This window comes from Struthio camelus, chromosome 7 (genome assembly GCF_040807025.1).
Source record: "Struthio camelus isolate bStrCam1 chromosome 7, bStrCam1.hap1, whole genome shotgun sequence".
NCBI classification, from domain to species: Eukaryota; Metazoa; Chordata; class Aves; order Struthioniformes; family Struthionidae; genus Struthio; species Struthio camelus.
In genome coordinates, this window is record NC_090948.1 from 6006136 (window position 1) to 6026514 (window position 20379).

A 20379-nucleotide genomic window follows, 5' to 3' on the forward strand; every position below is an offset into this window, starting at 1 on the left:
AGCGGCTTCTGTTCTAACAAAAGGTGGGGGAGCAGTTTGGTAGTGGAAGGAAACTTTTCCCGAGTCCCAGGGTGAGTGTTGCCCCAGAGGTGAAGAAGCTTGCCTTTTCTGTGAGAGCGTTGTCAAGATCTTCACGGCTGCTCTGACTGCGGAACAAAGACTGTCGTAAGGCTGAAGTATATCTTTTACCTGCCGAACAATTTAGCATGCTAGAAACAGTTTTGAATCTCCAGTTGCTTCAGGAATCTAAATAATTTAGCTTTTAAACTATGCTTTTATTTTGGCATGAAAGCTATAACTATTTTCTATGTAGGCTTTTTATCTACTGATTATCCCTCTTTATCTTAGTTTGTTTACTGCTCGTTGACCTTCCCTTGGAAGACTTCTCAGTACCCCCAAGAAGCTTTGCTCGATTGCTGGAGGATTTCAGCTTCAAAGCTGACCTGGTCGGCTCTGTGCTCCCTAGTGCAGTCAAGTATTGACGTTGCACAAAGTTGAAGACATCCAAGAATATTTATTTCAGCGTGTTTTCATTGAGTTGGATTGGTGTCCTGAGGAAAAATATAGTAAATGATTCCCTAATTAAAGACTGCTTAATAATATATGCTCTTAAAAAGTGCAGTAGAACCACCAAATTTTCAGTTTTCTTCTGTGAGAATGTAAAATTTTACTATCCTACTGTGTAAATGCATAGTCATCCACTTTTTGAATGATATATGTACTGTATCTTAAAAATAATGGTTAGGGGAAAAAAACAGAAGTATATAACCCTCCGCCCCCCCCCCCCCCCCAGAATCATGTGAGGAAAATATAAATAGCTTCTGAAAGAGTTCATATGCAGTCACAGAAAATAGATGTATTGCTGCCTGTTAAACATGATGACCCAAGGCTACCCTTGGATTAGCCAAATCCCTGAACTGCTCATTTTTTGGAAGCTGGAAAAATGTGCAAGGGAAGAATCTGTTCTAGTAGTATTTTGTCACACTATTTATGCATTTCTTCTGGCCTTTTATGGAGATAGAGTATTAGTGCATAAAGCTCTTTTTCTCAGATCCAAGACACTAGTCCTCATGTATTTTTTTTTCCCCCCGTATAATAGAACTGTTATTGCACTAGTGTTTATCTTTTTTCTTGCTAAAGTAATGGAAGACAATAGTCAAACATCTTTAGTATGTGCATCAGTGTATAGAATATATACAAAAAGCCACTAATGAAATCAATTGCAAGGATTTATTTCCATACTTACAAGTGTTACTTATTTTGGTTCTGCTTGGATAGTGGTGATGTGTTTTGTGAAGTGAGTCAAGCCATAAAGAAAAACTGAAATTATAAAAGATGGGAACAACTGAACAGAGGAGACTTCTGTAATGAACAATGAGGAAGTACTGTAGTGCTCTGTTTGCTGAACAAGAGAGTTCCTGTACAAGATACAATTTGGAGAACATTATCATAGATCATGCAGCGTAATAGATTCTGTGCATCCTTCCATTAAACCGGCATTCAGTCTTTCTCTGTATTATCAATGAAAAATCAATCGAAATGCTAATTATATATGTGATCAGCAGATCAACAGTACCGTAACTACGCAAACAAATTGAATGAAATTTATCCATTTTTTTCTTGCTTATTTGTCATAATGAATCTAATAATAAATCATAATAAAGCTTTGCCGTAATAAATCATGCTCAGAGAAATGGCAGCTATGGTTTTTGAACCTCTTTTGGGGGGGGAATTGACTAATTTACATCTTAACATTTGATTATCTCTGGGAGAGATAATAAAATATGTTCAGTACTGATCTGTTTAGGAGCAGTAGGCTTTTTGCAGTAGTTTTATAAGAGTTATTGCATGCAAAACTGCATGCTCCAGTTGATTTGCATTAAAATGTCTACAATTTATGACAAAGGCACTTCAGTTGTTCTTTGTGCTTTAGAAATCAACTTTGGTTCATGCACGCAAACTAAACGTTGCTGCCTCCTTGTTCTTTTGCTTTTTTGTTTCTTGAATCTCGGGTGTTTTGTTTCGTATTAAATATGAAATAATATGTAGAAGAAAAAAAGCTGCTACACTATTGTAAACATTTATTATCAGATATTACTTTATTATTAGCTATTTTTTCATATAATAATGATTCTTGATTTATACTTGCATCGTATCATATCAGTTCTGGCAGCTTATATTTTCCTTATGTTTTGCTTCTGCAAATAATCAATTCTCAACTGCCATCCCCAAATAAAACACGATTGAAAATACATTTTTTTCTTTCCAAATCAGTGTAACTTAATTATTTGTGCTTGCAGGTTTGTTACTGTCTTAATTTTCAGTGGAACAGCTGTTCAGTGCACACTATACAATTTTCATTGTTCAGCATAGTTTTAACACCAGCACAAAGAGTTGTGATTGATAGAAGTGCAATACCTTTTACAGCCAGCACAGGGAGTTAAGTCAGGTCCAGTTATTCTTGTGCTTGCACAGTTGCTATGTAAGAGGAGTATGAGAGGCTGTCTTCGAACAGGTTTGGAAAGTGCGTGCCTTTGGAAATTTAAAAAAAATATCGAAACAGTTAAGAAGTGGTCATGATATTGACTGGAATCTCTGGGTTTAACCTCTATATATGTCAATTAAATGTTGCGTTTGCCAATTTTATAGGTAAACAAAAACAAAGTCTGATTTATTTTATTTTTTTCCTGTAGAAGTTTAGTATAAGCAAGTCTGTATTGTTCATATAGTCCATATACTTGCTACTGATACAGAAAATCATGCAGCTGGCATGCTTGAGTAGTCCTGGTGAAATTCATGTGAACATGTGTGTTCACCATCATTAAGTGTAATCTAAGTTAACAAATTAGTAGTTATACAGTACATGTAACACAGGTAGGAGAAAAATGCATTTTGTATCTGTTTCCATACAATTAGTGTAGAAAATATATGCAAGTATGTTCCTTCATTTCATTTTCAAATTATTGTTTAATTGGCTGTTGGCAGATTTGAATGGGTGGTGTACCGAACAGGATTTGGTCCAAATTCTTTGCTAATCTTATAGGTGTAGCTCTATAACCTATTATATTTGGTGGTTGAATAATTTGAAGTGATGTACTTGGTACTTTGTAGTGCTATGCTATTTTATTGCCACTGCTTTTTGGGCACTTTACGAAAATGTGTAGGTTAATGGATGGAATAATGATCTGAGAATAAGACAGAAGAGTGAACTACATACATGTTTTGTACAGTCACAGAGAGAAATACTTTGATAATTGAATCAAGTGCTTGATATGAAATAGTGCTAGTTGAGACAGTTTGCTCTACTGATGTATCACTCAGTTCTTGTGAGTTTAGCTCAAGAAACAGAAGAAACCAGAGAAACAAGGTAGTGTTTCATGCCTTCACTTTGTAAAATTACAGTACAAAAATCTGAAAACAAGATAGATAAATTAACTAGGTCTAAGGGAATTGGCTAGCTCTTCAGATAAGAACGTTGGATTTAAGGGAACTTAGTAATAGATCTGGCTCCTCTTCTGCTTTGCTGAGAGGAATCCGTATTTGCAAAAGTTTTAACTCTTCCTTGCCAACAAAAATACCTGTGCTTCTGTGTAAGGAATTTAGGGAAGGTTTTGCAGAATATAAGTCACCCAGAAATTTTGTGATGCATTTCAACCCCAGTTTCAAGACAATTTAAAAAAAAAAAAAAGAAGTGAATATATATATATATATATATATATATATATATATATATATGTTTTAGAACGTTCTGCTACCTTCATGTCTTTTGTGTTTTACATGAAGTGCTAAACATACATTTCATGTTATTTAAATAATAGATATGGATGGGGAACTGTGTAGCTTAGAAGGTAATATGCACTATTATGTTATATTACTAGTGTAATATATATACTAAACGAATATAGTGAAAAAGATTACTTCTCGGCTCTCTTGTGCCAAAGTGGAAAACTTTTGATCCCAGTGATTACTTCGTTGGTTAATTTGGACAGAATAGTGGGTATCCCCAGCAGTTCTTACAATGAAGAAGTGTCTCACTAGGGCCATTACATTTCTGACCCAACACTGTCCTTTTTAAAATGCTTCTTGAAGTCAACTGTAGAAGCTGTCAACATAATATGTATTAGCTGTCGACTAATTTAGTTCTTTAATGGTAATCTGTTCTTGTGCAAAAAAAAAAACTAGTGCCTATGATTCTGAACTGAATTTTATATATAAAATATTGTTATATGAAAATTTGAAATTATTATTTTTACCTGTTTTCCAGTGAATTCAGAGGTTGATATACCTAGTTTAAAACACTGATACTTTGCGTCAAGTTCGTTAATGTGATTTTTAGGCTTTAAGTCTTTTTACAGTAGTCTTTGTCTTTAAGAAACACAGCTGCAGTGTAACCGAAACAAGCTATGTGGCAGCTACACAAGTTAGAAAACATTTCCATAAATGATCATAAAAAAATCCTACAGTAGTTTCCAGAAAGGGCCAGAGTGAACAGTTTACTGCTGTTTAGACCTACTGAAGCAGGCATTTTATTTAACTTTTCAAGGGTGTTTTATAATGACAAGCGTGTAGAAAAATAGTGTGTGTCTCAGTTCCCGCTGCAAAGCTAGCTGGACACTCTCTTTACTTTGTGCTTAGCTAAATATTTGTCTTGGAAGAAAAGAATTTAACAACATACAAAAGATACACTGTTCGAAAAGGTGCAAAGAATTAGTGAAATAGTCTTTTTTTTTTTTAATTGCCTCCCAAAAATACACTTGAACTAATATATAGAAAACTGAGTAAGAAGTCTAGGAAGTGCCAAGGAGCACATTCTGATCAGTTCGAAAGCTGATATTAGCAGCCAGTTTCAAGTTGTTAGTCCTCTCTAATCTAGTTTCCCATTCCTTTTCAGATTTTTCTAGCAAGAAAATACTGAAGAAAAAAAAAAACTATTGTGGTTATTTTTAAACTTCTTAGCCTGTCTAGGCAGCCATGCATCTTATAGTGCTCTTCAATTAGTTTTTTATCATTTGAGTTGATGACAGAGGTAATCTGATGATTGACTCTTGGTGGCTGGCTGCTATTTCAGAGGAATCTGCCTCACTTTGATAATCTTGCATTTCAGATATCCGATAAGGTTAATTTAAAAAACTGAGAAACAGTACCTGTGTATCACACTACTTCTTTCTTGTTATGTGTGTGGCCCTTGTGACTGTACTGTCTTGGATTCATGGATTTTGTTATTGAAATGGCAATGAGAGCCAAAGAAATTAGACATCCAGTAGATTAAGCAGCTTGTCCACGGTTGTATTGATTCAGTTCAGGTTATGTTTTTTGCTTCCCAGTTTATATTATGTTTCCTAATTTTGATACTGAAGTGTGTTTGTTTTTTTTTGTTTTTTTTTTTTTAATGCAAGTCTATAAAGAATTAAAACATCTTTACCCTAAGACGGTCAGATTTTCTTCTGAGAAGACAAAGCCACAGTAATTTTTCCCACTCCATAATGGATTTGACACTGTAATTGCTGGGGGACAGAACTTACATTTCAGAATTATTTCCATTTCCCTAGTCTGCTTCTCGTTCTGAAAAGTGCATCTGGGTCATGCACTTGAACTTTAAACCCTCTCTTTTATTATGTATGTTTTGAAAACACGTCTTTCAACCTTTGGTCCATGGATGTCTCTGAAACTGTGTTCTATTAGCATTTGTATAAGGACTTGTACAACACAACCTGGAGAATCGTTTAAACTATTGGAGAAGTGTGGTTGGCTCAGTGTTCTCACCCATAGGGTTTAACTTGCACTGTAAAGCCACAGTTGCAGATTAAGAACTATTGAGGGTCTTCTGACATCAGAATGAATAGCACATGGTTTATTTTTTCTAGTGCCTACACATTCTAAAATTATTGCCTGTAATGACTGATACACTAGCAGTGTAGGAATTTATAAATCTCTGTTCTTTTTTTAAGGAAATGTAATAATTCAAATTTTGAATTACTTTTTTCTTCAAGTAGCCCCTCCACCCCCTTATCTATCTCTGTCCCCCATCCCTCCAATCAATAAAGATTCTAGAGTTGGATTAGGATATTGCAGTCATTCATTTTTCCTGGCCTCTCATACAACTCAGAATAACTCAGCGTATCCAGTACTCCGGTTGTGAGCAAATCAGAAACGACTAATTATAGGTACTACACAGTACCGTTGTCTACAGTAGCAGCTTACGGAAATTCAGTATTCATCCCTAAAGCACGTGTCCAAATATTTGCCATTCCTTTGTAGATCAAATAGCTAGCTACTGCTATGTGTTTGAGAGAGGACTTGAATAAAATTAGTGTTATGGGAAAAATGTGAAACTTGACGTCTGCGAAGTCTTGATTCTTTTCGCATCTACTGTACAATGCTTTTCAGTGCGTCTTAATAGATAGTTATGGTTCAGTGCTCACCTCATGCTATACTGAGAACAATCCAGTTAATGTTTGCAGATCCGTGCATCTACCAGAGGCTGCATTTTTATTTCTAAAATCTGTTTTAAAGCTCTCTTATTCAAATGTGCACTTTCTGTAGAAAAGAGAAAGTTTTAATTACTTATGTTGTACATAAAACTTAGTCCTAAATTGGCAGTATACAGTATTGGCACTCCTTATTGTCGCCTTCCTTCCACTTCTCCCCTTCCCTGAGAAAAATGGGATGATTGACAGGTAATCACTTGCCATTTTATATATGCCCCTTCAAATAGAAAATTGTTCTTTATTGCATCTCAGAAATTTATTAAATACTTGACAATAAAAATGTTTAATTGTCAGTTTTCTGTGGATGTCCACGTAGTCCTTCCATCAAACTTTCAGTTAAAAGCTCCAATCCAATCTGGTTTTGCAGCTTGGGAACCACTGCTGCATTTTCAATCATGCAGCTTATTAGATGAGGGGGAAAGGAACTGTGTAAAATATAGTAGCTGTTTAAAGTGGAATGCATAGTTTTAAGAATGGAATGTATTGAGGTTAGATGCCTATCAGAAATTTTGTAGTATCTTTTACAAGTTTTATGTGGAATGCATCGATAAGGAAGTATTTCTATCAAATAGGTAAATGATGTTAAATAAGTATTATATTTTACTGATCTCACAATCTTGAACAAGCTCCAAATCATTTAAACTTTGCTTGATCTGTGGCACATCATTTTGTGTAGAGTAAGAGGTCTAATTATGAAAACCCTTGCACTTTCAGGAAGTTGGGTTCCCCCCCCCCCCCCCCCTTCTGTAGACTGGAACAGGCTTGCTCATGATTTTGAATGTAAATATGACTTAATTTCTGTTAAGACATCTGAGGGCCCTAAAAGCCTTGCTTTAGTGATTGGGATGGTACCAGTGGAACTGTGGGAAAAGACTCCCTGTTGCGGGCAGTTGCAGAGAAGGAAGAAACAAATGTGTAAGAATTAATTTAGAATAAAAGAAAGCAGAAACAGACCTGTATTACAATTCTCTCATCTCCTAGAAATGTTTTTAAAATATCTATTTCATATAAGCGAGTTTGAAGTACTTTGGATGATTTATTATGTCATCTGTTGGTACTGATTAGCAAGATGGAAAGTGGCAATGTATTTATGTAAGCCATGTTTGAATTCTTAAAATGTTTTGGTACCATTCAGGTATATAATTTTGAAAAAATATGCTTGTCTGTTAACGTATCCTGAAGTATTATTGTTGCTAATATATTCTTATTTTTCTGCTTTGCTTTTGTGGACTGTCGTCTTGGGAATAATTCTGAAACTTCCCATGTTTCTGATGAACCTCTTTCGATGCAGTTCACACGATTCCTCTGCGATTCTCCGCTTGAGGTACGTATGACTTCTACACCTAAGTGGTATTATGGTATTTGTATCATCACCAGCTGGTAAGGAATTATTATGGAGTTATCAAAGGGGTCTGTGGAGCTGGGTAATGAGCTACCACTGAATTTCGTATCACTGCATTAAGAAACAGTAGCAAAAATGAAATGGTATATTTTTTCTGGGTTTTTGTGTGTGTGTGAAAGAAAAGAATATATTACTAAATAGCTTCTCTTAGCTCAAATTGTGGTAAAATGCAAGTTCAAGTTTAGGAGAATTGGTGTTGCTTCGTTTCCAGTAAACAAACTGTAGGAGACTTGTGGCGCTGTTTTTCTTGTTAGTCTTAAAAGAGTTAACTACTGCACGACTCTAATGAAATTTTCAGGTTATAGTAATTACACTAGTAATTTGATATGTTGCAGTTTGAATGAAGCCATGTGTGGAGAGTTTGTTGCTTTTCTTTGCTGAGTCCACTTGCCTTTACATTCCTGAAAGCTGAAGAGTAATAGAGCTCATTAGACTTTATAGGAAAAGGGCTTTTATCACCTCGTCAACTCTAGCAGCAGATTTCCATTATATTCTTAATTTTGTATGGCTGCATAGATGTTGATGCACGCTTCCCTGCCAGGTTTATACCAGTATTGTTTCTTACAGACACTTTTTATTGACATTTCTAAGCTTGAATTAAATTTTGTGTGGCACCACTACAGATGTCTTCAATTAGATGAAGTTAAATAAAAGGCTTATATATCAGAGGCCACGGGATTCTTGAAATTCTTTATCCTAAAACAGTTGCCACAAGCAAAACTAGTAGTGTGTTGTCTGTTTACTCTTTTGAGCAAAAATAATTTCAAATATTTTCAAACCAAGTTTAGTTTACATAATTTCAATTTGAATTTTTTTGAATTTTTAGTATTACTACCCAAACTCTTTCCTTTCTCCTCTTCCCCCCCCCCCCCCTTATTTTTTTAGTTATTTGATTTAGTCTCAGTTTTGGCTATTGGCTCTGTAACAAAAACAAAAAGAGTAGTTCTAAAAAGTTATACACTATGTAGTAGCAGAAAACTAGGCAGTTTTCTAGCAGTAAAGAGATACTGTAGAGAACTGTTCGTTTGGTTTTTGTTTCCTCTTCCTCTCCTCTTAGAGAATGAGTTTAAACATTTGCCATTTTATCACTTTCACAGACGTAAATACTACCTTGTTTGGAAAGACGAGATTATAATGGCTCAGTATAGGAGAAAGGCTTGCGTGAGTCTACTGAAGCGACAGTGTGGTCTGGTACCCTTTTGCTGCATAAGCTGGAATATTTATAGATGGAGGGTAAGGCCCAGGGAAAATCTGAACTGGTCAGAATGGATTAGTTTTTTGGTAAGCAGTGGGTTAAGGGTGCTGTGTGCCAGTGGTGCTATCAGCATCGTTAATAGTCATCTCTGCACTTGTCCTTCCTGAATTGTTCTATGGTGTCTTAAACTCATTTTTGTACTTTAAACCCAGAAAAGGTACTGGTACAAAATTTTCTGAACTTAATGCTTGAGAATATAAATGGTATAAATGGATCTTATAGGATTTATCACTGCCTCCTCATAATGAATTAAATCTATATTGTATCATTTCAGTCATCTCTTTCCTAAGCTGAAGAGCCACAGCTTTTTCAGACTGTGTGGAAGTTGTTCATATTTCTGATCATCCTTTCAGCGTTTTTTTTAGACTCTTTTTTTTCTGTTTCTACAGTCTCATATCTGAGATGTGATGATTGGAACTAGCCTCAGTATTTAGATGCATGATGGCATTGCACAGTAGAATGATGACTTTTTTTTTCAAATCCTTCCGTAATTGCTCTTCAGTCGTCTTGCATTTTGACTAGTGCTGAGCATTATATTTATGTTTCCATAAAACTACCCTCAGTATCTCAAAAAGATCTTTTTTTAGTGTGAAATGCTAATTTATACCCGTTTTTTTGAATGTGTATATGGCAGTGTTTTTTCCCATGCACTTTGCATTGGATTTATGAACGTTTGATGTTTCTTCTGCATCTTGAATCACTCAGTATCATGGGTTCTTTCTGCAGTTCTTTGCACTCCTGACCATGCTGAATAATTGTAAATCCTTAGCACAGCTTGTTGCAACACTGTTGAGTCATCTTTGGTGGATCACCTATGAGTATGGAGAACAGAATAGGTTCTGTAACTCAGTGAGCTTCTCTTCATGATATAAATGATCATTTGTTCTTACTTTGGTTTTTATCCTTATTGAGATGCTTGTTGAAACTTAAAGAACTGAAAGATGTTTGTGCATCTTTTCTTTTTTCAAAAGCATATTGACTTCTGCTCAAATTTAATATGCTTGTTAATGTATGTGTTAATTCTTAGGAGATCTAATAGCAAACATTTATCTGATGTGGTTATGAATCTGTAACTCTCTGGATTACCTCCTGAAGAACATCACGTTTCAGTCATGTTCTGTGTCCTTCTAGGGAAAAAATCAAATGTAATTTATTTTCTTTTGAGAACCTAGTAAATTGCTTTGATTTTTTTCATGGGTGTTTTTCTTGTCTTTGTGGCAGTAACCAGTCTCTTGCTACTAAAGTCCCTTGTGTCTTCACACCTACCCTAATCTTTTTAGCATTTTAAACTTACTGTCAGTGTTCTGGTTAAATAGTTGACAGTATAGCTCTAATAGTATAATACTATTTCCTATTAAGGTGCAGAAGTTAGCTCTGTAGAGCTAGTGTATTACATTTTGAGGCAGTTAATTTATTTACTTTGTTGCAAAATGGTACACTTTGTTGTTGTTGTTAAATGGGAACTGCCACCTCTCTGCTGACAGAGCTTATACTTGTAAGCTGGTTTTATGGCTTTCCCACTAATCCATAATGAAAGGAGGACATAGAGAAAAGGAAATATGTTCCTAACCAAGAGAGATAGAAATCTACCATGAGGTAGATGTGTGTTTGTATGCCTGAAAGGACCTGCTGGAATTAATCACTTCATTTCTTTGGCAAGTAATTTCCACTAGAGTGAAGAAGTTAGGGGCTTCCTGGTTTTCTCTGTAAGGAATAGCATGTATTTCATATCCTTCTCCCTTCATCCACAGCAGATGGCAAAATGGAAGTGTTCAAAGTAGAAAATTGAAATGATGTTGTCGTGAAACCTTCTAGTAACAAAAAAAAATGCAGTTGTCAGAGTTAGGAACTGTTTTTGGTAGGTGATTGTGCAGAGCCTTCTGCAGTTGCATGCTCGTCGGGCATTGTGGTTAATAAGCATAATTAAAATACAGTAAAACTTTCTTAAAAGTAACAAAAAGGACTAATGTGCTTTGAAACAAATTGAGCATTCTCAACATTACTGAAACTTCATTTTAAGCAATAACACTGAGAAGTACTGATTGGCAATATGCAATGCAAGTTGATACTAAATATTAAAATTTTAATACTACACTATAAAATAAGAGAAATCAACTGTATCGATAGAATCACTAGCTAGTAGAGTACGAATACAGGTAGAATTAATTTGTGATAGAATATATTGTATTTTTTCTCTGCGATGTAGTCTAAACTTTGGGGAGGAAATAATTTGCTTTCAAATTTTTGTCCTGGATTGAGTTCTTAAGATGCTGAAACAATCAGAAAACCTGAATTAGATTATATAATGCATCATATTCAAGTTTGAGTATAAATTTTTAATTTTAAACAAGTTGGCCCCTCAGCATTGATTTTTTTCTGCAGATTTGGAGATGTTACATGTTTGTTTGGAAGTACCATGTAGCCTAGAACTAGGCAACAGAACTATCTACATCCCTATCTGCTGATAAAGGCTCAGTCAAACCCTTTACTTTTATATAAATTGAAGAAAATAAGTAACTTTTAGACCTTATTGAAAGAAAACATGAGGCAGAAATAGCTATGAAAACTGTAGGTTTTTCATAGTCCCTAGTCAGCACATTTAACTGTGCCTTGACTCTCTTAGTAGACTCTTTGTTTTAGTGTTTACTCCTTTAACTTCTTTAATAAATATAAATAAAAAAACCTATTAACTTTTAAGTTTCCCATTTCTCTTTTACATGTGTTCTGTAGAATGCTTGAGTTTTTTGTTTGTTTTTTTAAAAAAAAAACCTGGAAGCACTGATAGTTTGCACCTCACTGGTTAGGGGAGTAGGAGAATATTATTTCTAATCTCCCTTGATTTCCACATTAATAATGCCTCTGATATTATGTTTGTTGACTCATTGATCATAGAAATTGAGGCATTTGGTGGCCAGAATAGCTCATGTTTTTGTAGTAGAAGGACTAAGGTTATTATTTCTGGTTGATAAGGTGAGCCATCTCTGGTGGGACTTGCTCAACTGGTGTCACGTATATTTTACGTTACCTTTAACAAACGTGGTCCCAGGAGAGGGGATATGTCCTGTGGAGGAGGAGATGTCAGTAGTGTGAAATGATATAACCTGTTTCAAGAAAGTGCTTTATATTCTAGACCTATTATGTGTCAGATTGCTGGGGCAGTACATAAGAAATCACACTGATGGAGCCAAGTATTCATTGAGATATTGGAGAAAACATAATACCTACACAAAGGATCATGTTGTATAAAAACTTTTCAATGGGGAGGAAAATTGTTTTTTAATGTAATTTATTTGACGTAATGGAGATCTCAGAACATTTTACCTGAAATCAGTGCTGTGCATATGTTCATTATAAAACATAGCCTCTTTTATGTATATAATATTCCATTGTAATTAGTGAAGCAACAGTGTAGTTTTTATCTTACTAAAAGTTCTTACCTGATGGTAATACTTCAGTTTGCAGATGTCTGCTGACTGAATCCGTACTACACCCATTTTAAGGTATGTGGTTCTCCCCAGTCAGACAGACACGTTCTTTTAGCTTCAGAAGACTTTACTTTGTTTGTTTGTTTTTTCTCCCCTGTTTTGTTATAGACAATTTTCTTCTAATGCTCATTAAATCCTATACAGTAAATTTTTGACTCTCCCAAACTATTTAATTGGGTATGTAGTTTTATTGGATATGCATAACTTACTCTTAACTTCATTGTCTTGTGTTTCAGAAAAGTTGGAACCAATACAGTTTATAAGAAATCCAAGTATTGCTTTTGAAATTATGTAATACAGAAGTGTGATACAGCTTTGTTTGCTAAATTCACTGTGCTGAATTGAAATTCTGTAAAGGGTATGAACAGAAGCTTTGCTGGACAATGAACTTGAAATATTACAGAGCTCATTGATGTCACTCTGAATGCGTTTCAACAGCTGTCCCCTTTTTAAGGGTATTGCAGTAGACGTTGGGGTGCTTGGAAAGAGCAGGAGGAGATGCTGCCTGGGTACAAGGTTTTGGCATACCAAAGCTGAAAGTAAGTTGTAGCTGATACAAATAGAGTATTTGCCCTGTTCTAGTTCACGCTTGAGATTGTGCGCATTTAGAGTGGTAGAAAGCCATTGTTGGTGCCTCCCTGTCTCTTTTTCTTGAGCTCTAAGAACAGCTTTGGTTGCTCAAAGGAACTGCTGTGTGCGTCACGTACCATTTTGTTTTTCTGAGTGCTAAAATAAATCACCACTGAAAAACAAATCAGTCAGTCTGACTTAGAAATCTTAGGAATATGATTCAGTGTAAGACCTATGTAGGTTTTTGCATATGCGTGAAGGAAATTGTTTACACAAGGAAATAAAATTCCTTTTACTTGGTAACTTTTTAAGCAAGCCTGCATTTCCCATTGATTTACGTAGGCTGTCTATACCTTTTTTACTGTCGCTTTGGTAGCTGACAAGTGCACTTAACCTGTGCTGAGAAATCCTTAGAGAAGTTTCTTTTCTCAAACTTTGACCAAGTCCCTGCTTGACTGTGTCCCAGTTTGAAAATTTTTGTACTGACCTCATGTTGTCTCCTTTGCCTCTACTGAAAAGCTGAGGATGTTGTGTGAAAATGTAACTACTAAATAAGTAAACCTCTCATAAATGAGGAGAAAACCCACCTTAACGTACTAATATCGTAGTCTGATATCCTCGTGTACTGCAGAATACTGCTCTCGGATATTTGATCATTTCATTTTTACAGTGTCTGTAGCTACATAGCTAATTTTATACTATAAAATTGTGTATTAAAAAGTCAGATGTTTTATTACATGGCCTTTATTTTGGGAGTTACTGGTTGGATAAGCCAGTTGAAATATTTTTTGTTCATGTGATTGATTTCTTTTGACACATATGGTAACAATTAGAATAACTTCTACTGACCATCATCTTGTCAGTCTACGCTACTGTATCAAAATACTTGATTAAACCCAGTTTCTGTTGTTGTAATGCAAAACAGTTGGTAATAGTAGGTAATATTGTCAGATTTATTGAGTGAGAAGCAGCTTTCTGAAGATCTGGCAATACAGTGAAAAACATGACTGGATGGATAATTTAGTTGAGCAGCGTGGAATTCAGGATTTCAGGATTAAAGTAAACTTGGCATTAGAGAAGATGGCATGCCAAAATGGATTGTGTAATAGAGTTTACATTAGGAGACCATTTTCTTCTTAGTTTGAAGCTTTGGTTTCTGACTTTAGGCGCTTTACTGAGTACGGATGCATGCTTTGCTACTTGCTCAGAGGCAGAATACACCACAAGAGTAAGTTCCTGGATGTTTTCGCAGGAGATGCGCTGTTGTGGGCTGACAGAAAACACGCTCTGCTGATTCCCTTGCAACAAAGAGTTTGAGATTCTTAGATGAAAATGATTTAGTTGGTCCAAATAAACATAAACAGTAAGCCTTTCAGTTCTGTCTGTAAATGCTCTTCTCGTACGGTTTTAATGGACAAACTGAACGGAGAAACAGAATTTCTGTGGCCAAAGGGATTCACTTCCAGTGCTTGGGGGAGGAGGACGGGGGCGGGGGGACAGTTGTAACGCCTGACTTTCAGGTAATTGTGAGGTAGAGGTAAGTCAAGCATTGTCTGGCTTTCTCCTGAATGTGGTTATCTTCCCCCACCTGCTTGCCCTCTCTCTCCTGGCATTGGTGGTTACTGGAAGTATGGAGAAAAACAGAGTGGCATCATTAGCTGTGACAGGACACGTTGGAAGAACTAGACAGTTGCAGCCAGCTTGAGGAAACACTGACAGAGTAACGTAATACCTACACTTTACTTTTTGCAGCCTTCGCGCTTTGTCTTGTTAAAGAGTTAGCAGGCCAAGATTAAAGGCCAAACTGGGAAAAAAGAATATCTGCAGAATTTCTATATATGTAATCATGCATTGAAAACTTGATGAATCATATTGCCCTCTTACCAGTCTTTTGCTATACTCTAAATGCTCAGTGGTCGGGGCTGTTTTCAGATTCATATTTGTGTGTGTGATATATAGAGTTTACTGATCATAAATACAATAAAAACCACAATGCTACCATCTTCCCTGCTACTCTTTTTTTTTTTTTTTTCTCCTTTCTCTATATACTCTGTGGATCACAGTATATCATATTTCTCACATGACTGACTTTTCTTTTAAAAATCCTCCCTGAAATCTTTTTTCATGTTGCAAGTCTACTGCTGAATTACAGATCCTTTTTTTGTTACGTTTTGTTTAGGCAGAAAATCTACCAAATGGACCAGATTGTGGCTATGGTTCTTTTCACCAGCAGTATTGGCTAGATGGGAAGATAATTGCTGTAGGTGTAATCGACATCCTTCCCTACTGCGTGTCCTCTGTGTATCTGTACTATGATCCAGACTACTCTTTCTTATCTTTGGGAGTCTACTCGGCATTACGGTAAGAAGACATCCTTGTTCTTCAGTCAGACAGTATAGTAATAGTTGGTGCTTTTTCCTATGTTTGAGCTTTTGATTTTATTTCTATCACAAACATAGTGGGAACACTAGCAAAGTTTTTATTTATTTTATATTCTCTACAGGTGGTTGCATTCCAAATATATTTTTAATAGTCATCTTTAATTAGGCTGTATACTTTAAAGACTAAGAACACAGAAATGAAGTACCTAGTTTTTATTCACCCAGAAGAATATTTGTTATTGCTTGGTTTCAGCAAGAAAACATGCTTTTTTGTTTGAGTAGGAGTAATTTTCCCTTTGACTCTTTTCTTAGCTCCGTCACTGAATGACATTAATTATTTTTTATAGCTGTATGCGCACTGAGATCATAAATAACAAAGTCCCTAAAAAATAGTTGTGTTCTGAATTAATAGTTTTCCACTGCAGTAGCATTAAGTATGTTTTCAGGTATGATAATCTTATCTTCAGAAAATTTGATGGGATAATCCTATGAATTTTAAAGCCTATATTGATTATCAGCCTAGTTTGGTGTCTGCAGAACAATGGAAGTAGCAAATAATGCATTCCTCTGGGAATAAGATATGACTGGTAAATTGTAAGCTTCTATTTTTCTCCTTTGAGCAATTTTGATTCCATTATTATTAGAAATAAAAAACAGAATGAGTGGAAATATTTGTACATCTCAATTGTTTGTTCGCTTTTTCACTGCTTCTTTGCTGACATGTAATAAGCTGGTCACAGGCACGTGAGAGTTCCCCAGAGAGATCCTAATGAAGTGACTGGGTTTGGACCATATGTCAGACCTGCCTATTCTCAAGTTTCTATAGGTCTGAGAAGTTCTAGCAAAAATCTTTGGCTTTTCAGACTAGTACTACACTCTTTCTGGTACTGTTGTATGCGATAGGATCTAGCTTTCCTGCTTCTCCAAGGCATCCTGTCTGATCATGCCTTCTCTGCAGATGGAAGCTTCTTAGCTCCACCAGTGTATAGTTTTACCCACCAGACATGCATGATTTTTTTAAAAAGGAGTGTTTTTTATTTTTGTGTGGGGTTTTTTTTGAAGTATCCTGTTAACTGTTACTTCGTGTACTTTTGTAACAACTAATGAACTGCATGCAATTCCATCTTTCAGAAGCCTAACTGCTGTTTTTTAAAAAAAAATGTGATTAGTATCTTTTGATTTCCTAAGAACTTTTTTGAATTCTGCTTTTTGAGCGTGTATTTCTCTTCATAATGGTGAATTTTGTGACTTCTGAATAAACTTTCCAAGGACTGTTCAAATGGCAAAGGGTCTCCCCGACAGAAGTTTGCTGTTGAAGTTGCTGACATCAGTCTAAGGATTTAATGTTGGTGAAGTGAGGTCCTGCAACTGAGCTTCTCTCCATTGTTGGTGAAATGAGGTCCTGCAACTGAGCTTCTCTCCATCTCTAGTATATTCTGGGCCCCTAGCAACCATACACTTAGTCAGTTTAGTTTACTGATCAGAGCACCGTTTGCCTTTGCAACGTGGTTAGTGAGCTGAATTAATTGGCTCATTGAAGAGCGTGTTAGCACCGGAGCTGGTGCAAGAGCTGTGGTGGGACCACGCAGCTGGGAATGAGTGTCATGGGCATTAACATGACTTTTGGCACCTCCGTTGGTCTATGTCTAGAAGAGTCCGAATTGGTCATTTTCTGATGCGATCAGTAACACTAGCGTTTTCATAAAATTAATTAGGTTCACAAATTGAGAGAGGGGGAAAGAAGCGTGAACTCCTCTGACTTAAAAATGACCTTTTTTGTATCTGAAATCTTAATACTTAAAATTTGACTTATTTTTTTCAATTCACAATAAAATACTGAATCTTCCTGAGAGTTATTTTCTAGTGTTTGTATGCATCACTTTGTGGAATAATAAACTGACACAATCCAGGCTTATGAATTCTTGAAATGATTTTAAATTTTCTGCATAATAAATTTTGAACTTTATGTCAATGCAACACACTTGCATGGCTCAGCTAGTGAAAAGGCAGATTATAAATTCTGCTGCATTTAAGGCAATAAAAATGAGTTCCCAAAAGTCTTAGAGGGAGTGTGCCTTGTTCTTCTTTCAAAAAAGGAGGGGGAAAAAAGTCTGAGACTTAGGGAGGATTTAGGGAGTTGCGAAGGAATCTGATACCTTAAAAGCTGTTACCAGTTTTACTCTGAGGAGGTTAAACTGCATTGTAGTCCTGTCACTTCCAGTGCATGCTATTTTGAGAATTTCTGATGCTGAGTCGTAGAAAGGATGAGATTTGATGATAATTTGAAATATATAGGAATGTCAGTGAAAAATAAGGGGAGAAGAAGCCGCTTGTGAAAAACCAGTCTTACAAGAGGAAAAAAGCTAGGCAAAAAATAGTGAGGTTTCATTCTTAGTTGCAGGACAGGAATGGTTTCACAAACCTTTCCCCTACTACCTGAAATCATTAATAGTAAGCAGTCATAGTATTCATAATCTCTCTTTTGTAAGAAGGCAAATACTTGCACTTCTTTTGCAACTGGGTTACGTAGGATTGAAGTGTTAAGTCTGAATTTGACGTGAAATGAATACGTTTATATAATGGAATATTGCTTATTAGTTAACTACTCTCGCTAAGTGTTAATAGCCATTGTAATTCTTCAAATGTGTATCGTAACTGAAAGGTTTACTAAAAGGTAATTACAGATCTGTCCTCCCTTCTCCATAGGAATGATTTAGGCAGAAAGAATGCCTGTAAGTGTTAGTTATGTGATACAGTCACATCTCTTGGCTGTACCCGGTGACGTATGTAGTAAGAGCGTTCTCTTGTGTTGGATCACAGTACAGGCTTGAGCCCTGGCGGGGAGAAGCATGCGCTCCCTAAATCCTGTGCAACGTTACTCTTTTTTTCTCATCAGCTTTTGGGAAGCCGTAGGCTTGTGTATGGTCGGTTGTTCAGTATGTAGTGAGCTTTGGATCATGCCAGGAAGCTGGAAGAAGCCACAATTGTGTCATGAGACTGCACGAAATTCTGGTGCTTCACCAGGGCACGTGAGAGTTAGGGGAAAGAAAAGAAAAGGTCTTTCATCGTTCCTCTGGAAAAGCTATGCTTGGAATGGGCTTGGCTGAACAGGTAAATGAAATATACAGCAAGGTCTTGAATAAGAGGGTCTCTATCTGGAGTGCATTGCTGGACGCTGGAGTACATGTGAGGACGCCCGCAGTGGTTCTAAGCCATGTGGCTTTGGTGTCATGTGGAGTAATTCAGTTTAGCCCTTAGCAAGCTTGGACAAAGCTTTGTTGCCCTTAGTTAGACTGCTCCTGTTCCCAAGTTATCTCATTACGCTGTGGTCTACTTACTACACTTTGAGTCTTTTCGTTTTTGTCTTATTAAATCAGACAGTGTAGTCCAATTGCAAACAATATCTAAGCATATTTGAAGTGTAAAGATAACATTTTCTTCCTGAAGCATTTCCCTTTTTTTACACGAACTGCACCAAGATTTTGTTAAATTAGGTCCAGGATAATCTGCGTGATTAAGGTTGTTCAGGTTGTTTAACTTCGTGCTATAATAGTTTTAAAGATTATACATATGTGAAGCACATATTGGTATGTTTTTGGTAGTACATAAATCTCACTTTTATCATCTGTTGTGTTTACTTGGATTTTTCAGATGTGGAATGACTTAATTCTAGCAATTCTTTTGGAAAAGGATGTGTATAGATACATAATTATAATAAATTTGTGATGGACTCAGCAAAGTAAATGCAACCGAAAACAAGTAAATGTTAAGTTTTCGGTACATTTGAACATCCTCATTACTAACTTGATTTTGAAGTGATTAAAAAAACATATTTGTACGTGCTTCCTACATGCACGTTCTCATAGCCTCTTAAGCATTGAAAGTAATAATTTAACATCCCTCTTTGGTCAAATTTGATACAAATGGTCAAGATTCAAATGCTGTAAAGACAAGCATTGTAGTGGAAACACTGGCAGAATCTTTGTAACAGCAATACTTGCCTAGTGCCAGGACAATAGACAACTTACTGTGGAATACATTTATGCTTCTTTTTCAGAATAAATAAGATCATACAAACAAACGTGAGATAGGCTTAAAAAAAAAAAAGCTTTTGTTGCATGAAGGTGGATGTTTTTGCATGTAAATTGCTAGATTGCAAACAATAGAACAAGCAAGAGGCTTATCCTTGAAGCTTGTTGGGTTTTTCTTAAAATCCTCTGATGTTTCCCTGAGCTATGTTAGCCTGTGTGTGAACAATAGCAGCACTAGATTTTTGTGGAATACCGAAGTGCATGAATGTTAAGAAGAAACCTGTTAAATAGAGGCTTTTAATCACCTGCTGTTTGAATTTCACGTCAGTCACTTGGCATGGCAAACATGCATAAATGGAGGCTTTATAGCCTATGATTTTGTTTGTTTGTTTTCAGCATTACTTTTGAGCTTGTAGTCATCTTTGTTTACTTGATTGAAGTCTAATTCTTTCAATGGTTCAAGAGCCAGATAAATGTAAAATATTTCCTTTATGAAGAGGTAAAATAAATGTAAGAACTGAGTTCATAACTAATTAATCTTTTTTCTTCACTTTCATAGAGAAATTGCTTTTACTAGGCAACTCCATGAAAAAGCTCCTGATCTCCGTTTTTATTATATGGGTTTCTACATTCATTCATGCCCCAAAATGAGATACAAGGTAAAGTGTGTTTTTACTTATTTCCTTGGTGTGCTATTTATTCAAAGTGTTTGACAGTGTTCCTAGTAATATAATATCTTGTGATTGTCTTTTTTCATTTTAATGTTG

General features: G+C 35.8%; 1 protein-coding gene across 12 annotated transcripts in view; it reads left to right on the forward strand.

The window, feature by feature from the left end:
- The window catches only part of ATE1 (arginyltransferase 1), a 91612-nt gene that overhangs the window by 21737 nt on the left and 49496 nt on the right, over positions 1-20379 (forward strand). For all 12 annotated transcript variants that reach the window (XR_011142382.1, XM_068951550.1, XM_068951553.1 and 9 more), the window contains 3 exons: positions 7780-7812; positions 15380-15561; positions 20172-20271. Coding sequence is in view for 11 of the 12 variants with exons in the window: in XM_068951550.1 (XP_068807651.1) it covers positions 7780-7812; positions 15380-15561; positions 20172-20271 (315 nt within the window). In the remaining variant the exon portion in view is untranslated. The remainder of the gene's footprint in view (positions 1-7779; positions 7813-15379; positions 15562-20171; positions 20272-20379) is intronic.